We start from the raw sequence: 13,602 nt of genomic DNA on the forward strand, positions 1-13,602 counted from the left end.
CTTCTCATAAAAATACACTCGCCATTCGGAGTCGGCGTAAAACTGTAGGTCCCTCCCCTTTGTGTGACGACAACAAGGGGCACGCCACAAATTGGAGGAGAAGCACATATGTATGTGTAAGCGCCAATTATTATTATTATTATTTTAATGGATTTTACTTCTTTACTACTGAAACATGTATATGTTTAAATTCGTTGGGAATTTTGTGGGATAAATTTTTAAGCTGTGGGTAATTGAGGGATTTTTTCCCAATTTTCGTGGGATTTTTAACAGAGAATGTCTGGCATCACTGCTTTGGATTAGTACGCAGACAGACAAAAGTGTTTTAAAAACGCAAAAAACATTACGATTGTTTTCAAGGTGAAGTTTGTTAAGGTGAAGGAACTTACTAGTTTTTGCACACGCTTACCTACATATGAACATATGTATGTATGTACGTGTGTATGTGCATACACCTATTGGTTTACTAATGCTTGGTCCAGAGTTGCCACTGAAAAACTTTCTTGCCTACCAAGAGCGGGTTCAAAACTAAACAAAAACCTACTAAAATGGCTTCTTTCCTCCCATTTCTTTTAATCAAGAAAACGGCGTTTGCCAGCATTAAATACATTTATTTTTTCTGGTTTTTATACTTAAAATAAGATATCCAGTAAACAAAAAGATCAGAATAATAGCTATTATATACATATAGCACACACAAAAAATTGGTGTGTGCCTTTAACCAGACCCACCTACCGACATGTATTTCGACCCACTGAATCCGAATCTGAGGGCCGTTTGACTTCTTAACCCTCAAAATTTCGAGTAAATTTCGAAAAACCGAAAAAGCGGCAGAAGTATGTACATATGCATACCCACACATACCCTACCACATTTGCCAGACAATTTCTGATATCAGACAAGTCGGAATAAAAAGACTATTTAGACAAGTCTTACAGGTTTCGTACAGATTTCTGGGCGCAATGTCTGGAGTATTTTATTTTTTTCCTTATGTGATATGTCTGATCGAATTATGTCCGATTTCGGGCAAACACGTCTGATAATTCTTATTTTCCATGATTATTTGGTCAGACATCTATTAGATATCCGTCAGAATCGTCGGTAATTAAGTCAGAATTTCCCATGGCATGTCGGTTAGACTTCCTGTCAACCTCTCCATACGCTTCTCTGACCGATATCGGCCGAAATCATACAGATTTATGACTTTTTTGCCGACGAGTCTGACGGATATCTAACAGATTTCTTACAATTTTGCTAGTTTGGTACATATTGCCACCTAAAGGTGAAGAGGTGCCAAATCCACTTTTTTTTAAATTTAGTTTGTGATGCAGAATGACAGATAATGCGAAACTATGTCGATTTTTCGTCTCTCCTGAACAATTTAAAAAAAATGGACTTGGTACCTTTTCACCTTTAGGGAACGATATATACATTAGTAAGGTAAAAATAAACCTCACGGATAGGCCTGCCAAATGTCCAAATGTCCTACCATACTACCAACCGGAAAAAAACATACCAATTTTGGTAGGAAAAGCCCAAAACGACAACCCTGGCTTGGTCTATCTGTCAGCTCGAGTTAAATGCAGTCATATCCGCATGCATTTAGCAAGCTCAACGGTTCTATATTTGCCTTGGCAGTGGTATCGTCACCATGCCTCCCCTCTTCGATGATGTTACCTTAACATTCATTCAAGTGCGTGCATTTGAGTTCAGAGAAAAAAGCTTTGGCACGGCGTGCATTCATTTCACAACTACTGACTGTCTAATAAACTTTGAGTGGGCAGAACGTGTAGTTGTAAATACGAGTATGTATATGTGTGTGTATGTATGTATTTGTTAAGTGCAATTGCTGCCGACTGCGGCTTGGTCGATTTGACTTTGTCGTTCTAGCGTTAGAAACGTCCTTCAACGCGAGCATTGACCGCGAACTCAATTATGGTATTTTTTGAGGTAGCTATAGTTGCTAGAAAAAACACACATACCATATATGTATGTATGTACATAGATGTTTATGTATAATGACGTTTACTTGGACTAATATGATCTTTAAAATTACTTTCTTGTTTAGTAATTTATGCAGTATACAATCGTAGACATGCATAAAATTGTTTATAGCCCAGCAAACAATTAGGTTTGATATACATTTGAGAATGATTTGAAATCAAGGCACTTTCTCAAATGTCAAACGTTTGAAAATGATTTGATATTCGGGCAAGTTCTGCAATTCAATACCTAGGGAATTTCAACCCCTGCCAATTTGAATTCAAAGCGAGTTTGATTGATATTCACTCGGAAGTGAATTGAGGAACCTGCCTGATTGATTTCAAAATTACAGCTTTCTCAATAAATTTCAAAGGTTATTTATTAAATGGTTTTTCAAATGTGGAAACAAACTTTATTATAGGAACGTATATTTTAATCACTAATAATCATCTTGAAGGGCTGCACCTGGGAGTTTTGGCTGGCTATTTTCACCCCACGCAAACATCAAATAACATCGGGGTTTTTTTAATTAACAACGGCATTATTGTGAACTTTAAGAGATTTTTTTACACATTTTTATTTAACACTTTACACTTATCAAATTATAGCAAACTGTATCGATAATTATAACGTTAACATGTTCCTTCAAATTAAACTCCTGAATTTCAAATGCAGAATGTAAACATCGCTTTCAATTAAAGAATCATTTGAGAAAAACATTTGATATCAAATGGATAAATAAATAAATTTTTTTCAAACGTTTGAAACTGTGTTTATTGGGAGGATATGTGCATACATATACATACTTACATATGTACGTGTGTTCATGTATATTAGTAACAGTGACTAAAAAGACGATTCAGCACTTTTGATTGGCGCTCATGCATTTTTAGCAGCTAAGCACTTAGCTACTCAATCCAATCTGAGCTTTTGGTAAATACCCCTTAAACACTTACACAATGAAATATACGACTGTATGAAAAGCCAGTCTAAAGCTACATAGAAAGAGATAGTCATCTACAAAATCACGTATAAAAATAACGACCCAGAATACATTCAGTTCCTTTTAAACACGGCGTAGAAAGACTGCAGAATTATCACGGATGTAGTACATATGTAGCCGAGTTGGTGCGAATATTCGCATTCGCATTCGCAGCCGTGGAGCTTCCGCATTAATTTTAACATTCACATTCGCAATAATCAATGCGGATCTTTTGCGAATGCGAATATTGAAGGGACCGTAGATAACAATTAGTTTTTTCTACGAGTTAAACTTGGCCAAATATTTTTTATTCCGAAATAAAAGTCCTTTCCGGATAATAAACAAACTGCTTATCCAAATAAAATAAGTTTGGTATCAAATGAAATGAATTTAAATAGCTTTAAAACTGAAATGTCTTAACGAGGAAATACACCTATTGGAAAGTATTTCAATAAAAATGTTAATAAATTACCATAGAACAAAACCGTGGGTCAGTTAAATGAATTTGGTTCGTTATTTCCCAACACTAGTACAAATCTCACTAGCTGGCAGCACTTTATTTAAATTAATATATTAATCCCAAATTAAGTCAAATGAATGGCTACTTGAAAACTATTAAAACTTCAAATTGAGTACAATAATTTCTACTTAGTACTTTTAGTACTTTTGAGTTCATTTATGTTCTGAGTACTCTTCGAGTTCTTTTGTGAGTACTGAGTATTTTGGATACTTTTAAAAATCGGGTGCTGTCGATCTTTTTGAGAATCGAGTTCTGAGTACTTTTAGTATCGATACTGCCCAACACTAATTTCTACACTAATCATTGAAATGTTACCAACAAGTGTATATTTAAAGAAAGTACTCAGTACTCTGAAAAATACCCGATCCTTAAAAGTATCGATACCAAAGAATCGATCCTCAAAAGTACTCGATACTTCCCAAGACTAATATATATATATATATATTAATGGCCTTATTCATAAAAAATAAAGTATCTTTATAAAAGATTTATAAATTGAAAAATGTATGAAAATGCCAGTTTATAAAGCTCTTTAAACCTACTTTATTTTTTATGAATAAGGCCATAAAAGTATAAAATACGCACGTGAACATTGAAAATATATCACACAAAATATAATATGTGGCATTTTGTTCAAAAATTTGGGGGTGGTAGTGAAGATTATTTAACAACAAATAGCTTAAATACTATTACCAACTACATTCTGAGAGCGTTCAATTCATGTAGAGAAAGCCTCCCCCAAAATCCTCACCAAGTTTCATAACGAAATTCCTAATACTTTCGCTGAAATCTCGATTGGTTCCGTTTTGGAAAGCCAACCCGTTCTTTGCTAAAGACGATTACTTTAGACTAGTATAAGTAAAGTTTCTACAAGTTTATTTCAAAAATTCTTTTTAAAGTGCTTGCTAGATCACATTTCAACTATTTAAAGCAGTGTTTATTTAATTTACAAATAGGAAGAGGTCTTAAAAAGAAAGCATTCTGATTTTTGTTTACTTTCGTGTTTCAAAAATACTTGAAAGTACTCGTATTATCGATACTTTTTTGCAAGTGTGAGTAGTGGCATCGATTCTTCTTTAGACTATTCTATATGAGTACTAGTATCGATACTTTTCTAAAAAGTTCTATCACTAATTTATTATCCGTAAGGGACTTTTATTTCGGAATTAAAAATTTTAGGCCAAGTTTAANTTAAAAAAATAACTGTTAATTTCGGTCCCTGGAATATTGTGCAACTGCACTGATTAACAATGTTAATCCCGAGCATCCGCAACATCCCTAATATGTAGTATGTTTGTGTGTACTGTGGGACATAACCATTTAGTAAAAGGAACACCTTGTCCGTCAGAGTGAGACTTCAACGCAAGAGAAGTTTATTCCAGACGCTGTTTGCCTTGATTTGACAATTATTATTTAATCCTATCTACCTAATTTGTCGTGTACCGCTAGGAAGTTCGTTCCTAAGTTTCGTTTTACTGCCGCTTATTCGATTTGTGAGGCTGACGAGGTAGTTTGCAAGCAGCCCAAATATAACATTGCTCGGTATGCAAAGCTGTATAGTATAATAAGACAGAAAGTCGAGAGATTTTCACTTTCGTCAATACCTCGACCAGCTTTTTCCTTGTGACCACGATTGAGACGTCGTCTTGAAATCCAGCAAAAGTAAAGCCCATACAGCCCATCGTTCCATCGCTATTGCGCTATTGCGCTATTCCCCCTGGCCAACGGTGAAAAGCCCGTAAATCTTCAGCAGAATTTTTCCCTCGAGGGCCGCCTCATNAATCGTGTTTTTTGCTGGGAAGCCTTATAATTCAATTTCCAATCGATTAAATTGCATTGCAATACTAAAGGCTCAGTTAGTCTAGACTTAATTACGTAACGTAACCTAATATATTGGCCAACGCAATATATTTTTGTTTAGGAATATTTGATGTGGCTTATAGGCAAAGTGACAATCAGCTGAAAAAGAAAATACAAAACCAAAATATTTTCGCTTCTGGCTAAGTTGACGAGTTGAGTAATCATTGACGATTTCTTACGTAAGTGTTAAGTCTAGACTAACTGAACCTTAGGTTTTCATTCGTGTACTCACATCAATACTTTTGTAACCTAATTATGTTTATGCAAATATTTGATTATTAATGAATACATATTTACTCAAGTATCTGGGCTTAGCCAATAGTAGTTTAGTGATAGGGCTACAGAAGTAATAGTCCCCGAGATTGTTTTTCAAAGAAATGCGATTGATAACTAGTTGACCGGCAAATATTCTTAAGAGGGTGTCAGACGTGGCAATATATGTATTTCGAAAAGGCTGTCAAATTTCACAAAGCAGTTGCATGAACAGTCACACCTTGCATGTAAAGTGTCTTTCGAAAGAGGTTTTTTGTTTCCGAAAGGCGAACTGCAGATCGCTAGTGCAGGACGAGCAAGTTGAAATTTATTTCCGAAATCGATTTGCGCGGTTTCTGTTGCAGTCACACCTTGCAAACTGATTTCCGAAAAGTAACAGAAAGGTATTTCTGGCTGTTCACATATGGAAATAAAATTTCTCTTTCTCAATTTGACAGCAATTGTGTGGAAAAGTTGGATATATTGCCAAGTCTGACACGCACTTTAAGCAGGGCCCCCCTTAACCCATTAGATTTTCGATGGACAGCGAGCCCAAAACTGCTTAATCTTGTTTGTGACGTTGTTACCGCAAGTAGAGTCCGACCGATGAATCGGCCGATGCCAAGGCTAGTATCGGCCAAAAGATTCGGCCGATTCTTGAATGAGGTATTATTATTTAGTTACTTGATTATGGTTTTCTTTTCTTCAACATATCATCAGGAACGTTCTAAAGAATAAATAAACAAAAAAATGTTATCCAAACGTTCAGAATGAACAAAGAAATGCAGCCTATAAAAATTTATAAAAGCATTTGTTCTTAAATGAAATGATATTTAGGATTTAATCGGCAAAGAATCGGCCGATGCTTCAATTAATCGGTCGGACTGTAACCGCAAGTGCGCTTTAATCAATTTTGATTAAGGAAAACTACGCTAACCATTTGCAACAGTCACCGTTAAATATTCAAAGCAATTGAGTTTGGCGTCTGTGGTAGCCGAGTGGTTATAGCTGCGCACTGAAACTCAGTAGGAACCAGGTTTGATCCCTGATCCGAGCAATTTCTAGAATTTACATTTTTAATGTGAGAACATCTTAGCATTGGGTAAGGGTAACATTTGCGCTATCCCAGCAGAAAATCTGTAGTTCCTTTTTGTGTGTAGAAAGGAACATCTCTGGGACGACAGTTCACGGCCCAGTTTCGGACACTGTCGTTATAAATTCGGGATAATTATGCTTGCGCATTAAAATTTCAGGAGTACCTGAACTGACGCTTTTTTTATTTATTTTACCGAGGGATGTAGTGCGAATTACCGGCTAAAATAGAAGGAACATTTCCTCTAAACGACGAGGCCCATAAAAATATGATTTCCACTCTGCCATCGCGCTTCGTGGGGTTGGACACTTTTCCGCTGATGCTGGTTTTACAGTTGCTGATTCCTTAAGTTGAGATCCCTAATGCGGGGATCCGGCCAAGATGCCGCCTCTCTATGATATCGATCCTACATGTAAATATGTACAATAAATATTGCGAGCTCGATACTGCCTGACCGGATAGCTTGTTCGGCGAGTTGTAGATTGGGTATGTAGAGGGTGCCGTATTCCGTGAGCAACATATACCTTGTGGCCCACTCCCTAGGCTACCAAAAAAAAGGTGTTATCATAACATCTGGTTTTGCTAAGGCTAAGGTATGCATGTATGAATGAGCCTTTGGCAATGTGAGGGAAAGATATTGTTAAGCACAACAATAAAAAGCGATCATTCCAATAACCACTTTGCTTAAATGCATGTGAGATACTACAGTTATCGTTAAGATAGTAGGTCATCAAAATTGTGACACATAAAATAAAATTTTTTCTTATATTTCAATTAATATTTGCTTATACAAATCAAAAGTTTTTAGCGCAAAATTACTCGAGTTTTAACAATATATGTTATTGTGGAAAAGTAAAACAGTTTCAGGTACATACATACATATGTTGAAGTTTAACCCATCACAAGAAGCGGTGGCCGGAAGTGCGGAACCACCACCTTCAACTACCTCCATTGGAAGTAGCAATGGCGTTGAAATGAACACACAGTCGGAAGCGAAAAACACGAGTACGCGCGGTAGTACCCGAAAATATGGTCGTCATGATGCCGGCTGTTATGATGGCATGTCTGACGATGCGACCAACTTCAGCTCCAGCGCCGAAAGCCTCGCATCAGCAAGAAGATCGCACAGAATGCGACAGGTAAGTGGATGGAGGGTCGATTTTTAATTGGCATATAATAAATGTGTACATACAGTATTCTGCATTAATTTCTGTTACTTCCTGTTTCTAGCCAACGGCCGCGAACGACAACGATGGCGGCGTGTCAGACTGTAGTCAATGTCGTAAACATCGCATGGCAAAGGCGAGACGTAATCGGCGGCGGAAATCACGTTCACGCAGTCGTCGCCGCCGCCATTAGACTTAAGCGCTTCTTTTGATCTTTTAAAATTTTTGTCTCACATTTATTTCTTGTACATTTAATACGCGAAATAAAGCGTACGTGATATACCTGTATAACTACATAGTACATATATTTGGTCTTGAGTATATCGTTACCTTAATATTAATAAGGATAAGTCGCTGAATTTAGCTGAAATCCAGTGCCGCAGACTACCATTTTTCGGTCCCCGACGAAGTCGATCAGCCTCAGTCGATTATTTCATCACATAGAATGTATTTTCCGACATTGGCGGCAAATATCCCTTCCCTGGCATTGAAATTGTCTAGCGAGATTTTGTTATGGCAACAGGAACCACACTCGTAGGTGCACTCCAAGCTCTCATATTTAAAAGTGATCCTTGGATGTCTCGTCCTCATACGTCAGGGCAAGGACGCAAATGTGCGATATATTGAAAATTTTGTTTGGATGGGGCTTGCGGCGAGACACTACTGGGATCAACAACATAACTAAGCAATGAAGTATTTCTCCAACCACATATTCCACACCGTATGCTGAGTCCAATAAAGTCCTTTAAAGAGGAGATAAACCAGTTTAGCAGAGGCACCTTCCGACGTGGCACACTTCTTGGCCCTCCCGTTGGTTGAGTTTTACGACAACGACTAAATCGGTGGCCAATCATGTTATCGGGAAAAAAGAAAACAAACATTTTCGTTACAAAAAGGACGTTTTACAATGTCAGCATGGAGTTGAGAGTGCTTCATCTTTTTTATTTCAACGCATGCTGAAATAATAACCGTGGTTGCAACGTGGGTGAGATTGCAGTAGTATTTGAACTTGGAAAATAATAAATAATATTCCTCTGGTATCTTCTTGAACAAACACATTTGCTACTGTTCTAAATTAAGCAAGGTCCGACGCATTATCTGATTAACGAAAGTCATAGAAGGAAAGTTACGCTACATATCAACTTAGAAACAATCCGTGTAAAATTACATTGGTATGACAACGACGACCAAACCTTGGTTTTGGTTGATTTGCTACCTCCAACTCATGTCGTTTTTCGAAAATACAGAAAATACTTTCAGAAATTAGAATGTAATTTTTGGGGATTTGAATTAGGTGGAATTCATTGTTTTTAAAAAGTTTAGGTTTATAATTAGTATGTATTATTTAAATGCATTAATGATAAGAGAATGTGTGTAATAAAGATTAGGGAATAGAGAATATGTGTAATTGCGATTCAAAACTAAAATATAAATAAAAATGTTGGGCTTGTGAGCTCCAAGTAGCAATAGCTCACACACGGCTGCGGGAATTTCCATATGCGTCTGACATTAACAGTTATGCAACGAATAAACAGCTAATATTAATTTGATATGTTGTCCAATATTTATTTATATTTGTCTAAAATCTTTTTATAAACTGCTGTAGTCGGGGTTGAATTCAAGAAAATAAAATGGACAGCCAAATAGTATGTATATCATTTACCTTTAATTCATAGTTAATTGTATAAAAATTGACTTCCCACAAACCGTGCGTGGGTGATTCTAACTATGTATTCAATGGTTTAAATTAATGCGTTAAAATATAACTATAACTATATTAAAAGACATACATATACACATATGATATTGATGTAAAAAATCAAGCTGTGTAATGAATGTAGGTTAGCAAAAATGCGCTACTTCGCACGGTCGCACGCAGACACACATTTACATTGCTAATGCTTTCTTATTACAATAGTTTTATTCATTAGAGTCGGCAGTGTTCGATTTCTCTTCAGAAGTCTTTGAGGATGAGTCTGTTGAATGGGCTATATCAACAATATCCACATTGCCACCCACAGATGCTGTATTGGCCGCTTCAACAACTGAGTAACCGATGTCGGGGGGTGTGCCCTCTGGGTAACCCAAATAATAGTCTGCAATGCGACCCGCTTCACGAAGTCCACTCAAGAAGGCACCATGCACTGTGGCGGGATAGTTGCGTATGGTGTGCTCGCCTGCGAAGAATAAACGTGGAAGTTCGTCTTGCTCCTGATTGGCATTCGTGTTTGCCGGATTCGGTGGTATGACTGGTGAAGCGAGCAAATCATAATCACTGCCAGAGGACCCAACCGATACAAAGCTATAGGAGCCACGTGCCCAGGCATCTGCTCGCCAACGTGTAACCACAGTTTCTTTGGGCTGAGGTACGGAACCATTGCCGAAAATACCTTTCAACACAGCAATGCAGCGACCGACGATAACATCGTCCGATACATTCTCCATTATAGCGGCCGATTGACCAGCTACCAAGGCGAGCAACACCGGCGATTGCGAAATGCTCCAGAACAGAAAGAGTTCACCTGGAAAAGCAATGAGTAACGAAGTGACCACAAAAAATTATATAATTTAAAAACTACCGCGACTAGCAGTTGTGCTGCCTACATGACCAAACAAATTTGTATTCGGATCCCAGAAGATGCGGTCGAAGCAGAGCACAACTTTATTCAAATTGCCAAAACCTAATCGCTGTATAGCTGATTGCTTCCAATCGGGCAATGGTGGCTCAAACTTTACGGTATTTACTTGTTGTGATTGCACTTTGGTGGTGGCTATCTTTAGCACACCTAGCGTTAGGGTGCAGAGCGCGATGTCTGCCTTGTATGTAACGGAGGAATTGTTTGTCTTCAAGTTTTCAGTTACAATTTCCACGCCAGTAGGGAAATATTTGATCGTCTTTACGGCGGTATTTACGCGTATATCTAAACCTTCTGTCAAAGCTATTGGTACGCAAGAGTAACCATTGCGTACTGTTGTGTGATTGCCGATAAACTCGAAATCATCATCTTGATCCCAATGCTTAAGGGATAGATTACTGAGTGGTGTGGCATTGGCGAATTCCAGATTCGCAAAGTGCCAGTCGAGTATTTGACGATCCTTAGACGAGAGGTATACATCACTAGGAAGAGGAATAAGAACATTAGCTGGCAAAAGACAAAATATATTTTATTGTACACACCTAGGAGGGTTGCTCTCAATTTCCTTCAATTTAGCTTGCAGTACCTCTTCTTCTTTGATAAGTTCATCATACTCCTTACAAGCTTTGGTCCACTCAAAATGAGTGGAACGTATTTCAAACTCATGTTCAACCCATAGCGCATCACCATCTCCACTGCGTTGTGGTCGTGATTTTATAAGTTTTGCATGTGTATCCTTGTACTTTTGTATTTTGGCTAATAATTCCGAAACATGGGTCTGGCATGCGATGACCGCACGTTGTGCTTCAGCGAGCATCGTCAGGTGTTGCACGTGCTTTTCTTTTACCGCCTTCTCTTGCAACTTAATGATCCATTCAAGTGCACGACCCAATGATATAGGGTCATCGTTGGCATAGTTAAAATCCAGCTGATGAGACAGATAACTGGCGGACTCCAGAAGTCGATTGAATTCACGCTCAACCTGAAAAAGAATAATATTTATAAGATAAATTATACTTAGTATGTATTATTATTGCACACCATATCGTCTTTATGCTTGGGCACAGGTTTTCCGCAAGCTCCATACAGCGGACATGCTTGCCTAATTGGTACCATCTCCATGCCGATTTGTTTGCTAAGTATAGTCATTGGATTGCCCCAAACACCTGTTACTACCATAGCGCCCAAATCAGCAATATAGTTATTCTTGCGAAAAGTAGCAATACGTCCACCAACCCGATCACGCGCTTCTAACACAATGACATCCATGCCGAATTGCTGTAGCTGCTGAGCAGCCGCTAACCCTGAGATGCCTGCTCCAATTACTATAACTTTGCCCAACTTCTTGGTAGGTATGGGGCGCAAACGTTTAAAAATGCCAAAGTTAATAAAACCATGCCGCTCCAGGAACGAGTGTACGCGCTTCACCAGGTTTGGATCGCTGTCGAATGGTGGCTCCATATCTCTTATAGCGTTTTCTACAATAAGCTGCTGCTTTGGATTCTCGATCCACATTTGCAAAAGGCGGTTGCGAATGTTCAGAAAAACACGTTGTGCCACCAAGCCGGTCTTGGTGATGTCAGGAAAACAGGCGGCCTCATTTGATGTCATCTTATCGAATGGTAGACGGGACTGAAATGCTGCACCTTCTAAGCCTGTCAAAATTTCTTTANCAGGTTCGGATCGCTGTCGAATGGTGGCTCCATATCTCTTATAGCGTTTTCTACAATAAGCTGCTGCTTTGGATTCTCGATCCACATTTGCAAAAGGCGGTTGCGAATGTTCAGAAAAACACGTTGTGCCACCAAGCCGGTCTTGGTGATGTCAGGAAAACANTAGGTTTGGATCGCTGTCGAATGGTGGCTCCATATCTCTTATAGCATTTTCCACAATAAGCTGCTGCTTTGGATTCTCGATCCACATTTGCAAAAGGCGGTTGCGTATGTTTAGAAAAACACGTTGTGCCACCAAGCCGGTCTTGGTGATGTCAGGAAAACAGGCGGCCTCATTTGATGTCATCTTATCGAATGGTAGACGGGACTGAAATGCTGCACCTTCTAAGCCTGTCAAAATTTCTTTATAAGCTTCTGCAGCGGCTGCTGCTGCCTCACGGGGATCTGTGATTTCCTTGGGAAATGGACTGCGCGTTGTTTCTGTTTTGCGCGTTTTGCTGCTTTCTGAACGCCTTTCAACACCACCAGTGGCAGATGAGCTCGAAGGAGTGCTCGGTTTATCACCAGAGTCCGTATTACCACCCGTTGGCTTGTTGTAGTAATCAACCTGTAATCAAAAATGCATATATGTATAATGTTAAACGATAATCCGCAAGCAATGTAAAATCGCTTTTAAACAAGGGGAAACACGCATGACAACCTCATGGTTATACCTTTGGTTTGTTTCGCCTGCTGGTGCGACGCTCATCGCCCGCAGCGCCGCCTTGTGCATCGTTGGAGTCATCATCGTACTTTATTTTGCTAGGNTAAAAATGCATATATGTATAATAAGGGGAAACACGCATGACAACCTCATGGTTATACCTTTGGTTTGTTTCGCCTGCTGGTGCGACGCTCATCGCCCGCTGCGCCGCCTTGTGCATCGTTGGAGTCATCATCGTACTTTATTTTGCTAGGCGTTCCACTGCCACCAACGCTCGTAGGAGCCTTACGCTTTGGCGACATTTCCTCCACATCCGAATCATCGCTTATCAGCGTTACACATTCGATTGCTTCCGTGTTGGTGCCCGTGCTGCTGCTGCTTGTCACCGTGGGTGTTGAGCTACTATTAGTGTTCGTATTATGGCCATTGTTATTGTTGCTGCCACCAATATTATTGCTCTTTGCCAATGGTTGCTGGTGTTGGAGGAAGACGCTGCCGGTGCCAGCGACACTGCTAACGCCAACTACAGCCGATGCCGACGTTACCGCTGTGCTAGCAGGCGCTCCCCCTACTGATTGTGTAGCCAGCGAAGACACGCCGGCTCCAATTGCAATTGTTTTCTCCATTTTACACAGCACTTTTTCGTATTTCTATTGCTTAACGAAGTTTTTATATCTTTTGCGCATATTTTCGACACTTTTTCACAATTTATTATAAATTTTTCACTAGTTTTT

The 13,602-nt window shown here is 38.9% G+C and overlaps 2 protein-coding genes across 4 annotated transcripts; one reads left to right on the forward strand and one right to left on the reverse strand.

The window, feature by feature from the left end:
* Positions 1-7,268: 7,268 nt before the first annotated feature.
* LOC108378800 (uncharacterized) lies at positions 7,269-9,293 on the forward strand. Its single transcript, XM_017635104.1, has 2 exons — positions 7,269-7,844; positions 7,921-9,293. Exons 1-2 carry the CDS (start codon positions 7,527-7,529, stop codon positions 8,047-8,049), a joined length of 447 nt encoding a protein of 148 aa, XP_017490593.1. The 5' UTR covers positions 7,269-7,526; the 3' UTR covers positions 8,050-9,293.
* Positions 9,294-9,430: 137 nt separating this feature from the next.
* Su(var)3-3 (lysine-specific histone demethylase Su(var)3-3) lies at positions 9,431-13,596 on the reverse strand. 3 transcript variants are annotated; one of them, XM_017635108.1, is made up of 8 exons: positions 13,114-13,596; positions 12,879-12,962; positions 12,547-12,772; positions 11,534-12,138; positions 11,035-11,474; positions 10,838-10,974; positions 10,436-10,801; positions 9,431-10,378 (listed from the first exon to the last, which is right to left on the reverse strand). In XM_017635108.1, the coding sequence occupies exons 1-8, from the start codon at positions 13,492-13,494 to the stop codon at positions 9,777-9,779; spliced, it is 2,841 nt and encodes a 946-aa protein (XP_017490597.1). In that variant the 5' UTR covers positions 13,495-13,596; the 3' UTR covers positions 9,431-9,776. The 3 variants fall into 3 exon arrangements, with proteins under 3 accessions (XP_017490597.1, XP_017490595.1, XP_017490596.1); XM_017635106.1 differs by having other exon boundaries at positions 10,436-10,974; XM_017635107.1 differs by lacking the exon at positions 12,879-12,962 and having other exon boundaries at positions 10,436-10,974; positions 13,030-13,596.
* Positions 13,597-13,602: the final 6 nt, after the last annotated feature.

This window comes from Rhagoletis zephyria, unplaced genomic scaffold, assembly GCF_001687245.7.
Source record: "Rhagoletis zephyria isolate East Lansing unplaced genomic scaffold, Rhagoletis_zephyria_1.1 Rzeph_scaffold_14969, whole genome shotgun sequence".
In the NCBI taxonomy this organism is placed as follows: Eukaryota; Metazoa; Arthropoda; class Insecta; order Diptera; family Tephritidae; genus Rhagoletis; species Rhagoletis zephyria.